This window comes from Macaca thibetana, chromosome 9 (assembly GCF_024542745.1).
Source record: "Macaca thibetana thibetana isolate TM-01 chromosome 9, ASM2454274v1, whole genome shotgun sequence".
NCBI lineage: Eukaryota > Metazoa > Chordata > Mammalia > Primates > Cercopithecidae > Macaca > Macaca thibetana.
In genome coordinates, this window is record NC_065586.1 from 99441818 (window position 1) to 99456001 (window position 14184).

The 14184-nt window shown below is 44.9% G+C and overlaps 1 protein-coding gene and 1 non-coding gene across 3 annotated transcripts in view; both read right to left on the reverse strand.

Annotated features, from left to right (window-relative positions):
- PCGF6 (polycomb group ring finger 6) overlaps positions 1 to 14184 on the reverse strand; it is a 52782-nt gene that overhangs the window by 9704 nt on the left and 28894 nt on the right. For both annotated transcript variants that reach the window (XM_050804189.1, XM_050804188.1), the window contains one exon: positions 3122 to 3208. In XM_050804189.1, the coding sequence (XP_050660146.1) occupies positions 3122 to 3208 (87 nt within the window). The remainder of the gene's footprint in view (positions 1 to 3121; positions 3209 to 14184) is intronic.
- Positions 793 to 925, reverse strand: LOC126963487 (U11 spliceosomal RNA). The gene has a single exon (XR_007729117.1). It is a non-coding gene; the product is annotated as a U11 spliceosomal RNA (small nuclear RNA).

The window sequence follows — 14184 nt, forward strand, 5'->3', positions numbered from 1 at the left end:
TCAAGCCTGTAATCCCAGCACTTTGGGAGGCCGAGACGGGCGGATCACGAGGTTAGGAGCTCGAGACCATCCTGGCGAACACGGTGAAACCCCGTCTCTACTAAAAAAAATACAAAAAACTAGCCGGGCGTGGTGGCGGCGCCTGTAGTCCCAGCTACTCGGGAGGCTGAGTCAGGAGAATGGCGGGAACCCGGGGGGCGGAGCTTGCAGTGAGCTGAGATCTGGCCACTGCACTCCAGCCCGGGCGACAGAGCCAGACTCCGTCTCAAAAAAAAAAAAAAAAAAAAAAAAACAAAAATTAGCTGGTGTGGTGGGACATCGATAGTCCCAGTTACTTGGGAGGCTGAGGTACTAGAATCACTTGACCCCAGAAGGAGGAGGTGCAGTGAGCCGAGATCAGGCCACTGCACTCCAGCCTGGTGACAGAGCAAGACTCTGTCTCCAAAAAGAAGGAAAAAAAAAAAGTCACAGTTGGGCGCGGTGGCTCACGCCTGTAATTCCAGCACTTTGGGAGGCTGATGCGGGTGGATCAGGAGGTCAGGAGATCGAGATCATCCTGACTAACGCGGTGAAACCCTGTCTCTACTAAAAATGCAAAAAATTAGCCAGGCGTGGTGGCAGGCACCTGTAGTCCCAGCTACCTGGGAGGCTGAGGCAGGAGAATCCCTTGAACCCGGGAGGTGGAGGTTGCAGTGAGCCAAGATCATGCCACTGCACTCCAGCCTGTTGACAGAGAGAGACTCCGTCTCAAAAACAAAAAAAAGTCACAACTGTCTAATTTACACAACAAGTAAGGGCTCCAGGACCAATGATCATCAGCTACCCAAGTACCAAAAAATTGTGCTTCTGAAATCTCTTGATGTTGATTCTGGCACAAAGAGCAAATGATGCCCTATGTGTGCCACTCACAGCAGAAGCCCTTTTTATCCCAATAATTGTATTTCTAGCAAACAAAAATTTGTTTGAGAGTTCATCAAATCTTCATTAGTACTTCATAAGCTTCTCCGAGTCATATAGCTCTTAAAACAATCTTTGTGGCCAGGCGCGGTGGCTCACACCTGTAATCCCAGCACTTTGGGAGGCTAAGCCTGGTGGATCACCTGAGGTCAGGAGTTCAAGACCAGTCTGACCAACACGGAGAAACCCCGTCTCTACTGAAAATACAAAATTAGTTGGGCGTGGTGATGCATGCCTGTAAACCCAGCTACTCGGGAGGCTGAGGCAGGAGAACTGTTTGAACCCAGGAGGCGGAGGTTGCGGTGAGCCAAGATCACACCATTGCACTCCAGGCTGGACAACAAGAGCGAAACTCAGTCTCAAAAAAAAAAAAAAAACAATTTTCCACGATAGGTTCAGATATACATTAGAATATGTGGTCCTGTTTTCTCTTCATTAAACTTGTAGATCCTATCTTGGTTTTTATTATTTTGACTAGGAGACTTCACATTATAGGTTACTTAAAACATCAAAATAGTTAGCTTGAGTTCATACCTACTGAACAAGAAAAGCTATGTGAATCTCTAGAGCAGGGGTGTCCAATCTTTTGGCTTCCTTGGGCCACACTGGAAGAATTGTCTTTGGCCAACATAAAATATGCTAACACAGGCTGGTCAGAGTGGCTCACCCCTGTAATCCCAGCCCTTTGGGAGGCCAAGGTGGGTGGATCACTTGAGGTCAGGAGTTTGAGACAAGCCTGGCTAACATGGTGAAACCCCGCTTTGACTAAAAATACAAAAATCAGCCAGGTGTGGTGGCACATGCCTGTAATCCCAGCTACTAGGGAGGCTGAGGCAGGAGAACTGCTTGAACCTGGGAGGCAGAGGATGCAGTGAGCTGAGATAGTGCCACTGCACTCCAGCCTGGGCAACAGATCAAGACCCTGTCTTGAAAAAATGAATAAATAAAAATAAAATATACCAGTACAAACAGTAGCTGATAGTAAAAAAAAAAAAAAAAAAAAAAAAAAGCTCATCATGTTTTAAGAAAGTTTATGAATTTGTGTTGGGCCCCATTCAAAGCTATCCTGGGCTACATGTGGCCTGAGGGCCACGGGTTGGACAATTTTGCCTCTAAAGCCTAATAAGTACATGCAAGTTTTTCTTGAAATGTCCTTCTGGATAGATTGGCCTAGAAGCCTTCAAAATTGTATTATAGGCCGGGCGCAGTGGCTCACGCCTGTAATCCCAGCACTTTGGGAGGCCGAGGCGGGCGGATCACAAGGTCAGGAGATCGAGACCATGGTGAAACCCCGTCTCTACTAAAAATACAAAAAATTAGCCGGGCGCGGTTGTGGGCGCCTGTAGTCCCAGCTACTCGGGAGGCTGAGGCAGGAGAATGGCGTGAACCCGGGAGGCGGAGCTTGCAGTGAGCCGAGATCGCGCCACTGCACTCCAGCCTGGGCGACAGAGCGAGACTCCGTCTCAAAAAAAAAAAAAAAAAAAAAAAAATTGTATTATAGCACTGGACAGGGGGAAAAAAACAAGGCTTTTAGAATCAGACTGCCTAGAAATTGAGCCCTGTCTCACCCACTGACTGTGGGAAGGTATATGTCCTTACTGTAACTCAGTTTCCTTTATCTTTAAAATGGGAAATAAAAAACTGCCGGCTTTCTTAGAATAATTATGAAGAATAAATAAGCTAATCTACATAAATTACTTAGAACAGTACCTGACACATAGTAAACATTTGATAAATATTAAATGTGTAGGTAATTTTTTTTTTTTTTTTGAGACGGAGTCTCGCTCTGTCGCCCGGGCTGGAGTGTAGTGGCCAGATCTCAGCTCACTGCAAGCTCGGCCTCCCGGGTTTACGCCATTCTCTTGCCTCAGCCTCCCGAGTAGCTGGGAATACAGGCACCCGCCACCTCGCCCGGCTAGTTTTTCGTATTTTTTAGTAGAGACGGGGTTTCATCGTGTTAGCCGAGATGGTCTCGATCTCCTGACCTCATGATCCGCCCTTCTCGGCCTCCCAAAGTGCTGGGATTACAGGCTTGAGCCACCGCACCCGGCCTAGTGTAGGTAATTTTAAGACAACTGTAGAATATTTATGGAAACTTACTGAGAAATGGAACTTTGTTTTTTCACTAACTTATCTGTTAGACCTGGATATGTCTAGAACCTACCTGCATTGCTGCATCACCTATTGCACGTCGGATTTCCCTTAGAGTTTGATACTGCTCCAACAGGTGATCACCACAAATGATATCTACCTATGGACATGAAGAGAGTATTAGATTGATTTGTTTCAAAATACCATCTGAAGAAATGAAGAAAAAAAATCAACATAAATTGTTTCCAAACTAGATTTTGCAATTTTATTTTCGACTGATTAAACACTCCTGAAAAGAGAGTTTTAGAAACTTTTTACAGAATAAGGTAACATGGGAAGAGCATTAGAGGATACAGCAGGACAACAGCACAGTACAACTGATATTCAAAATGATTTCCCTGAATCTCAAAGAAATTAAGTCATGCTGGATGTATTCAACATCAGGTAGCACAGGAAAGTATATCTTTTTAAATATCTGTGATAAAAATCATTAAGGCCAGGGGCAGTGGCGCACGCCTGTAATCCCAACACTTTGGGAGGCAGAGGCGGGCAGATCACCTGAGGGTAGGAGTTCCAGACCAGCCTGGCCAACATGGTGAAACCCTGTCTCTACTAAAAAGGCAAAAATTAACTGGGCATGGTGGTAATCATGGTGCCTGTAATCCCAGCTACTCGGGAGGCTGAGGCAGGAGAATCACTTGAACCCAGGAGGCGGAGGTTGCAATGAGCTGAGATCACGCCATTGCATTCCAGCCTGGGCCACAGAGCAAGACTCTGTCTTTAAAAAAAAAAAAAAAATCGGCCGGGCGCGGTGGCTCAAGCCTGTAATCCCAGCACTTTGGGAGGCCGAGACGGGCGGATCACAAGGTCAGGAGATCGAGACCATCCTGGCTGACACGGTGAAACCCCGTCTCTACTAAAAAATACAAAAAACTAGCCGGGCGAGGTGGTGGGCGCCTGTAATCCCAGCTACTCGGGAGGCTGAGGCAGGAGAATGGCGCGAACCCGGGAGGCGAAGCTTGCAGTGAGCTGAGATCCGGCCACTGCACTCCAGCCTGGGCGGCAGAGCGAGACTCCGTCTCAAAAAAAAAAAAAAAAGGCCGGGCGCGGTGGCTCAAGCCTGTAATCCCAGCACTTTGGGAGGCCGAGACGGGTGGATCACGAGGTCAGGAGATCGAGACCATCCTGGCTAACACAGTGAAACCCCATCTCTACTAAAAAAAAATACAAAAAAACTAGCCGGGCGAGGTGGCGGGCGCCTGTAGTCCCAGCTACTCGGGAGGCTGAGGCAGGAGAATGGCCTGAACCCGGGAGGCGGAGCTTGCAGTGAGCTGAGATCCGGCCACTGCACTCCAGCAAGGGGGACAGAGTGAGACTCCGTCTCAAAAAAAAAAAAAAAAAAAAAAATCATTAAAAGGTATTAATCCGTAAAAAGGCAATTATCCATTATTTGAAAAAGTTCTCTTATGAGGAATATCTCATTTTCCAACAATGCCATATAAATCATAGTACAACACTGAAAGTTCACACTAAGGAAACTGTTTTGTAGATGAAACAATTTCAACAAGTAATTGCAAAGCTCCAAGATATATCTTTTTTTTTCCCCCCAAACAGGGTGTCACTCTGTCACGCAGGCTGGAGTACGGTGGCCCAATCATAGCTCATTGCAGCCTCAAACTCCTAGGCTGAGGCAATCCTCCCACCTTAGCAACCCAAATAGCTGGGACTAGAGGTGTGCACCCCCACATCTGGCTAATTGTGTGTTTTTCTGTTTGTTTTTTGTTTTTGAGATGGAGTCTCGCTCTGTCGCCCAGGCTGGAGGGCAGTGGCGCAATCTCGGCTCACAGCAAGCTTCGCCTCCTGGGTTCACGCCATTCCTCTGCCTCAGCCTCCCGAGTAGCTGGAACTACAGGCGCCCACCACCAGGCCCAGCTAATTTTTTGTATTTTTAGTAGAGACAGGGTTTCAGCGTGTTAGCCAGGATGGTCTAGATCTATCTCTTGACCTCGTGATCTGCCCGCCTCGGCCTCCCAAAGTGCTGGGATTACAGTTTTGAGCCACTACGCCCAGCCAACTGCGTGTGTGTGTGTGTTTTTTTCAATTTTTGTAGAGACAGGGTCTCTGGTATATGCCCAGACTTGTCTCAAACTCCTAGTCTTAAGTGATCCTCCTGCCTTGGCCTCCCAAAACACAAGTGTGAGCCAGTGTGCTCCAGCCAATATATTGACTTTTATATAGAATTCTCTAGAGAGGGCCGGGCGCGGTGGCTCAAGCCTGTAATCCCAGCACTTTGGGAGGCCGAGGCGGGTGGATCACGAGGTCAGGAGATCGAGACTATCCTGGCTAACATGGTGAAACCCCGTCTCTAATAAAAATACAAAAAAAACTAGCCGGGCGTGGTGGCGGGCGCCTGTAGTCTCAGCTACTTGGGAGGCTGAGGCAGGAGAATGGCGTGAACCCAGGAGGCGGAGCTTGCAGTGAGCCGAGATCACGCCACTGCACTCCAGCCTGGGAGACACAGCGAGACTCCGTCTCAAAAAAAAAAAAAAAAAAAAAAAGATTTCTCTAGAGAGAATATTGTTGTACATATACATTTTACTAAGACTCTACTATACTTACTTGCTAAGATAGAAATGCAAATCTTTAATCTTTCACTGAGTACTACTCCCTTCCTATTACCTTAAAATGGGGTTAGATCCTCAACAGCATATATATATATACACACACACACACACACACATATATATATATATATCACTTAACTGGCTCCATCTCCTAACATTACTATTTAGATTATGGCATGAAATTTCTCCTTGTCTTCCATACCAGAATGTCACCTCTGCTTCCTCTTTCTCCTTTTCCTTTCTTCTTACATACAATCAATTACAAAGTCCTATTGCTTCTTTCTTCCTATCTCTTGAATTCATATCGTACCTTTCGACTACAATCAATTACAAAGTCCTATTGCTTCTTTCTTCCTATCTCTTGAATTCATATCGTACCTTTCGACTACTGCCTGTAGGTTTAAACCACTAAAACCACCTCCTAGCCAGACTTCTTATCTTCAAATACTGTTTACTCCAATCAATTCTATACACTGTCAACATGTTAAACTCTAAAAACTTTCAGCATGGTTGGGAAAGAACAGTAATAGTAGCTGCATTTAAATGAGCAGCCACTATGTACAATAAGTTACATATGTATTTGATATGTTATCTAATCCTCATATGCCTATGAACTAGGTAACTACAATTCCAATTTTACAGATAGGGAAACTAAGAAGTGAAGACATTAAACTTTCCTGAGGTCACAAAGCTAGTAAATAGCAAAGTTCAGATATAAAACCAGGTCTGTTCAAGGTCTAACTCTCTCCAAAGCCTAAATGCCATCTCGGGGTTGGTAAACCTTTTCTGCAAAGGGCCAAATAATAAATGCTTTAGGCTTTGTGGGCCACAGCATCTCTGTTATAACTCTTCAATTCAGCTGTTATAGCACAAAAGCAGCCACAGTGTGGCTGTGCTTTCATTTTGCAAATACCACTCTGTCAATTTAAAAGCTAGTAAGTCTAAAATGCAAAAGTTGTTACTAATCTGAGATTATATAGAATTATGAGATAGAACCCAGGCTGGCATACTCAAGGGCCAAATCTAGCCTGTCACCTGTTTTTAGAGTGGTATTTCCAAAATGACTTAAAAGTAATGATATGAGATCTTACACACAGAACTCAGATCCATAAAAAATTAAAGAATTTGGTACTATCATTGTTTTATTAATTTTTTTTTTTTTTTAAGACAACAGTCTCACTCTGTCACCCAGGCTGGAGTGCAGTGGCGCAATCTCAGCACACTGCAACCCCTGCCTCTCAGGATGAAGCGATTCTCGTGCCTCAGCCTCCCGAGTAGCTGGGATTACAAGGGCACACCACCACGCCTGGCTAATTTTTGTATTTTTAGTAGAGATGGGATTTCCCCATGTTGGCCAGCCTGGTCTCAAACTCCTAACCTTAGGTGATCCGCCCACGTCAGGCTCCCAAAGTGCTGGGATTACAGGCATGAGCCAAAGCACTGGGCCTATGTTTCATTAAATATTTAGCAATCCAAAAACCATCACTCTTAGTGGGCTTTACCACATGGTATACATTCATGGTATTATTACTATATTTTCAACTTTGAATTTTTACAGATCTTTACTTTTTTTGTAAAAAGCTTTACAAAAATCTTTAAAAAATAATTCACTGTAACAAATTCAGAAAACACAGAGGTGCTCGGTACTGTGGCTCTCATCTATCATCTTAGCTGCTTGGGAAGCTGAGGCAGGAGGATTCCTTGAGTTTGAGGCAGTGAGATATGAATCGCACCGCTCCACCCCCAGCCTGGGAGACAGAATGTAACCTCATCTCAAAAAAATAAGGAAATAAAATAAAAACAGACAGGTATATATAGTAACAAACTTAAAAAAAATGTAGAATGTAGAATGATAAATCCTCACTTCAATCTTAGCCCCTAGAGGGTGGTCAGTTTCTTTGTTCTTTCTTTTTGAGATGGAGTTTCACTCTTGTTGCCCAGGCTGGAGGGCAATGGCACAACCTTGGCTCACTGCAAACTCTGCCTCTCCCAGGTTCAAGCGATTTTCCTGCCTCAGCTTCCCAAGTAGCTGGGATTACAGGCATGCATCACCATGTGTGGCTAATTTTCTATTTTTAGTAGACACGGGGTTTCTCATGTTGGTCAGGCTGGTCTCAAACTCCTGAACTCAGGTGATCCGCCCACCTCGGCCTCCCAAAGTGCTGGGATTGCAGGCATGAGCCACCACACTCAGCTGGGGTTGGTCAGTTTCTAAGAGTTTGATGTGTATGGTCCTAGAACACTATGGGTGCATGTGGGTTTTTCTGTTATTCATTTTTTGCTTTAAAAAAAATGAGGGCTGGGCGCGGTGGCTCAAGCCTGTAATCCCAGCACTTTGGGAGGCCGAGACGGGCAGATCACGAGGTCAGGAGATCGAGACCATCCTGGCTAACACGGTGAAACCCTGTCTCTACTAAAAATACAAAAAAATAAGCCGGGCGAGGTGGCGGGCGCCTGTAGTCCCAGCTGCTCGGGAGGCTGAGGCAGGAGAATGGCATGAACCCAGGAGGCGGAGCTTGCAGTGAGCTGAGATCCGGCCACTGTACTCCAGCCTGGGCGGCAGAGCGAGACTCCGTCTCAAAAAAAAATAATAATAATAAAATAAAATAAAATAAAATGGGATCAGCTGGGTGCGGTGGCTCACGCCTATAATCCCAGCACTTTGGCAGGCCGAGGAGGGCAGATCACCTGAGGTCAGGAGTTCGAGACCAGCCTGGCTAACGTGGCAAAACCCCATCTCTACAAAAAAGACAAAAATTAGCCGGGCATGGTGGCGGACACCTGTAATCCCAGCTACTCAGGAGACTGAGGCAGGAGGATCACTTGAACCTAGGAGCCAGAAGTTGTAGTGAGCCGAGATTGTGCCACTGCATTACAGCCTGGGTAACAGAGAGAGACTCCATTTCAAAAAAAAAAAAAAAAAAAAAAAGGAAAAAAAAGTCCGGGCGCAGTGGCTCACACCTGTAATCCCAGCACTTTGGGAGGCCGAGGCAGGCAGATCACAAGGCCAGCAGTTAAAGACCAGCCTGGCCAAGACACTAAAACCCCGTCTCTACTAAAAATACAAAAAAATTAGCTAGGCATGGTGGCAGTCGCCTGTAATCCCAGCTACTCGGGAGGCTGAGGCAGAGAATGGCTTGAACCCAGGAGGCAGAGGCTGCAGTGAGCCAAGATGGTGCCACTGCACTCCAGCCTGGGCAACAGAGCGAGACTCCGTCTGGAAAAAAAAAAAGAAAAAAGAAAAATAAAGTTGGTTTAGTTGGCACTCGTTGTCTAACAACTACCAAATTGCACTTAGGAAACTTTTCATATTAGTGTAGGAAACTTTTTGCAGGCCTAGTTCCCAGACAGCCAAAGGCCAGCTTTGTAAGCAGGTCCTTCTAACGACAGCAGCCTCAAGGCTGATACGTTAACTTTTTGTGCATAATATCTTACCCTCTGTAGTATGAAGAAGAGACAACAAAAATATTTTTGAATCTCAGAGAAGAAATCAGACCATGAAAGTAGTCTTATTAAAAGGAGAAAAAGTCTGTATCTTTTTAAAAGCAAGATCATGCTAGAGCTTCCAAGTTAAGATTTTTCAATCAATGTGCTTTGATAAGCCACACTGGCTCATTCCTTTGATCACACATACTCTTTTCTTTCTTTCTTTTTTTTTTTTTTGAGATGGAGTCTCACTCTGTCACCCAGGCTGGAATGCAGTGGCGGGATCTCAGCTCACTGCAACCTCCGCCTCCTGGGTTCAAGCGATTCTCCTGCCTCAGCCTCCCAAGTAGCTGGGACTATAGGCGTACCACCATGCCCAGCTAATTTTTTTTTGTATTTTTAGTAGAGACAGGGTTTCACCATGTTGGCCAGGATGGTCTTGATCTCTTGACCTTGTGATGCGCCTGCCTCGGCCTCCCAAAGTGCTGGGATTACAAGCATGAACCACCGGACCCGGTCATACATACTCTTTTCTTCGCTATTAAGTTCTTTTTTTCTGTGTGTCTGGCAAATTCCTATCTGTTCTTCAATCCCATTCCTGAGTTAAATCATTCACTTTTGTGTTATCTCTACTGTTGCATTCATTACATCCTATTGTCAGTTAGTTGTTTACTTATATATCTTTCCTACAAAACTCTGAGTCCCCTGATGGCATGAATTTTGTCTCATCTTTGTATTCCTCAGGTCAAATACATAGACAGTCAATTTAGTAACAATATATAATAAATGGTAAGGAAACATCATATATTAGTCCTTAAAAAAATTTTGGAAACTAAATTTAATAGAAGGCTTAATATCATACACCCAATAAGTAATAATAATAAATAACGTAACTTTTTCTTTTTGTTTGAGATGGAGTCTTGCTCTGTCACCAGGCTTGAGTGTAGTGGTGCGATCATGGCTCACTGCAACCTCCGCCTGCCGGATTCATGTGATTCTCCTGCCTCATCATCCTGAGTAGCTGGGACTACAGGTGTGTACCACTATGCCCACCTAATTTTTGTATTTTTAGTAGACACGGGGTTTCACCATGTTGGCCAGGATGATCTTGATCTCTTTTTTTTTTTTTTTTTTTTTTGAGACGGAGTCTCGCTGTGTCTCCCAGGCTGGAGTGCAGTGGCGTGATCTTGGCTCACTGCAAGCTCTGCCTCCCGGGTTCACGCCATTCTCCTGCCTCAGCCTCCCAAGTAGCTGGGACTACAGGCGCCCGCCACCACGCCCTGCTAGTTTTTTGTATTTTTAGTAGAGACAGGGTTTCACCATGTTAGCCAGGATAGTCTCGATCTCCTGACCTCGTGATCCACCCGCCTCGGCCTCCCAAAGTGCTGGGATTACAGGCTTGAGCCACCGCGCCCAGCCGGTCTTGATCTCTTGACCTCATGATCTGCCTGCCTCAGCCTCCCAAAATGCTGGGATTACAGGTGTGAGCCACCATGCCTGACCAACCTAACTTTTAAGATGGAATTAGTTATGGCAGGATTAACAAAATCAAATATCACATCTTATAGAAGAATTTTTAGTGATCAATGTGAGGTTATGTTCTAAATTTCATTTCATAAAAGCAAAATAAGGTCTGAATATCAAACAATGTACAAAGCAATATAAAACAATACTAATTACATATAAAGCAAAATACAATAAGACATCAACAAGTAAATATCACTAAATCAACCACAGTAACCCTGAGACACTGGAGTCTCTGAGACAGAAACATATTTGGATAATTATTGATCTCTAAATTTTAAATGAACTTAAATCTTTCTTAAGAACACATGATGGGCTGGGCACGGTGGCTCACGCCTGTAATCCCAGCACTTTGGGAGGCCGAGGCAGGCGGATCACAAGGTCAGGAGATCGAGACCATCCTGGCTAACATGATGAAACCCCATCTCTACTAAAAATACAAAAAAAAAATTAGCCAGGCATGGTGGTGGGCGCCTGCAGTCCCAGCTACTCGGGAGGCTGAGGCAGGAGAATGGCGTGAACCCAGGAGGCGGAGCTTGCAGTGAGCTGAGATTGCACCACTGCACTCCGGCCTGGGCGACACAGCGAGACTCTTGCCTCAAAAAAAAACCACACACACACATGATGGCCGGGCGCGGTGGCTCACGCTTGTAATCGCAGCACTTTAGGAGGCCGAGGTGGGCAGATCGCCTGAGGCTGGGTGTTCGAGACCAGCCTGGCCAACATGGAGAAACCCTGTCTCTACTAAAAAAACTAAAAAATTAGCCAGGCATGGTGGCACATGCCTGTAATCCCAGCTACTTGGGAGGCTGAGGCAGGAGAATCGCTTTAACCCAGGAGGCGGAGGTTGTGGTGAGCCGAGATCATCACGCCATTGCACTCCACCCTGGGCAAAAACGGCGAAACGTCTCAACAACAACAAAAAAGAACACATGACCTGTTGTCTTGTTTTTAAAATCTGATCTGCCACAAATAACTTTAAAGTTTAACAGACCTGTGGGAATTACTCATTCCTGTTAGTAAATAACCACAAATGAAGGTCACGTATCTGTAAACCATGCACACATTTCCCACCTGCAACTAACTGGTTTAAGAAAGGCAGCATAGCAGGCTCAAGGGACTACAGGACACCAAGAATTGTAGTCTGATGACTAGTAAACCAGCTCCACGTTTTGTTCATATTAGAAGTAACTCTTAATTACTTACTCTATCTTAAATTTAGGCCTCAACAATTTTAGTCCCCAATTAATGGGTCTGTGTATTTGATAATTCTATTTTAACATTTTGGTTAAATAATAATTTATGAACATTACCAGCTATACAGTAGCTGAGTGGTATAATATTTATTTAGAGAGCCAAGAGCTGAAAAAGAAAATTAAAGGTTGAAACAAATTTTATATCATTTTTTTTTTGAGACAGGGTCTCATCATGCACTGCCACCTTGACCCCCCAAGCTTAGGTGATCCTCCTACCTCAGCCTACAGAGCAGCTGGGATTACAGGTATGAGCCTTTGTATCATTTTATTTCAAAATGCTAAAAGCCTTAAATTCTATGACGTAAGCAAAGAAGAAATCCACATTTTTAGGTAACAAAATCAACTTAGAAGAGATATACTGTAAAACATGGTGACTATACTTAATAATATATTATAGGCTGGGCGTGGTAGCTCACGCCTGTAATCCCAGCACTTTGGGAGGCCGAGGTGGGCGGACTATGAGGTCAGGAGATCGAGACCATCCTGGCTAACACAGTGAAACCCCGTTTCTACTAAAAATACAAAAAATTAGCTGGGCGTGATGACGGGTGTCTGTAGTCCCAGCTACTCAGGAGGCTGAGGCAGGAGAACGGCGTGAACCTGGGAGGCAGAGCTTGCAGTGAGCCGAGATCGTGCCACTGCACTCTAGCCTGGGCGACAGAGTAAGAGTCCATCTCAAAAACAAACAAACAAATAATAATAATAATAACAACAATATATTGTAACTGCTGAATAGAGATTTCAGGTGTTTTCACCACAAAAAATGTGGGGTAATGGTATGTTAATTAGCTCAAATTTGCCATCCCACAATGTATACATATTTCAAAACATCATGTTGTATACAATAAATAGGTATGATTTCTTTATTTCTCTTTTTTTTGAGACAGAGTCTCACTTTCTCACCTAGGCTGTAGTGCAGTGGTGTGGTCTCAGCTCACTGCAACCTCTGCTTCCTGGGTTCAAGGGCTCCTCCCACCTCAGCCTCCCAAGTAGCTGGGACTATAGGTATGTGCCACCACGCCTGGCTAATTTTTGTATTTACTAGGGACAGGGTTTCACCACGCTGGCCAGGCTAGTCTTGGACTTCTAACCTCAGGTGATCCACTCACCTTGGCCTCTGAAAGTGCTGGGATTACAGGTGTGAGCCACCTTGCCTGGCCTTCACTTATTTCTATTTTTATTTTTTTGAGACAGTGTATTGCTGTCACCCAGGCTCAGTGCAGCAGAGCAATCGTGGATCACTGCAGCCTCGACCTCCCAGGCTCAAATGATCCTCCCACCTCAGCCTCCCTAGGAGCTAGGACTACTAGGATTACAGGTGTGTGCCACCGCACCTGGCTAATTTTGGTTTTTGTAGAGCTGGGGTTTCGCTATGTTGCCCAGGCTGGTCTCGAACTCCTGGGCTCAAGCTATCCACCCACTTTGGCCTCCCAAAGTGCTGGGATTACAGGCGTAAACCACCACGCCCAACCCAATATATATTGTTTCTGTCAATTAAAAAAACAGGCTGGGCACAGTGGCTCATGCCTGTAATCCCAGTAGTTTGGGAGGCTGAGGTAGGAGGATCATTTGAGGCCAGGAGTTTGAGACCAGCCTGGGCAAAATGATGAAACCCCATCTCTACTAAAAAACACAAAAAATTTAGCCGGGCATGGTGGTGTGCACCTCTAATCCCAGCTACCTGGGAGGCTGAGGCAGAAGAATTGCTAGAACCCAGGAGGTAGAGACTGCAATGAGTCAAGATTGTGCCATTGCACTCCAGCATGGGTGACAGAGCAAGACTCTGTATCACACACACAGAAGTCCAGCCTGAGCAACACAGTATATTATCCTTGCCACCAAAAAAACAAACAAACAAAAAACCACAAAACACACACACAAATACTTATATAGCCACAGAATAATCCATACACCCAGGAGGATGTCACTTCTTATTCTATAATAAGGGCAAGTCTTCTGACTTCTGCTTTTAGAAATAATAGGCTGTTATGTGATCACTCACAATTCTTAATCCAGGAGTCACTAACCAGTTTTATTTCTAACCAAAACCTAAGAATAACCTCAAGTGTGCTGTGGCTACAAGGTAAAAAATAAGTCATTTCTAGTTTTCAGCTGCCATGAGATATAACCAGGATATGTTAAGCTCAGTTAGAGAAGTCATATTTTATTGGATTTAGTATATATTTAACTACTAGTAAATACTGGTACTAAAAACACTAGCAAACTTTCAGTCACTTTTTTTTTTCTTAGTTGGAGTTTCGCTGTTGTTGCCCAGGCTAGAGTGCAGTGGTGCCATCTCGGCTCAT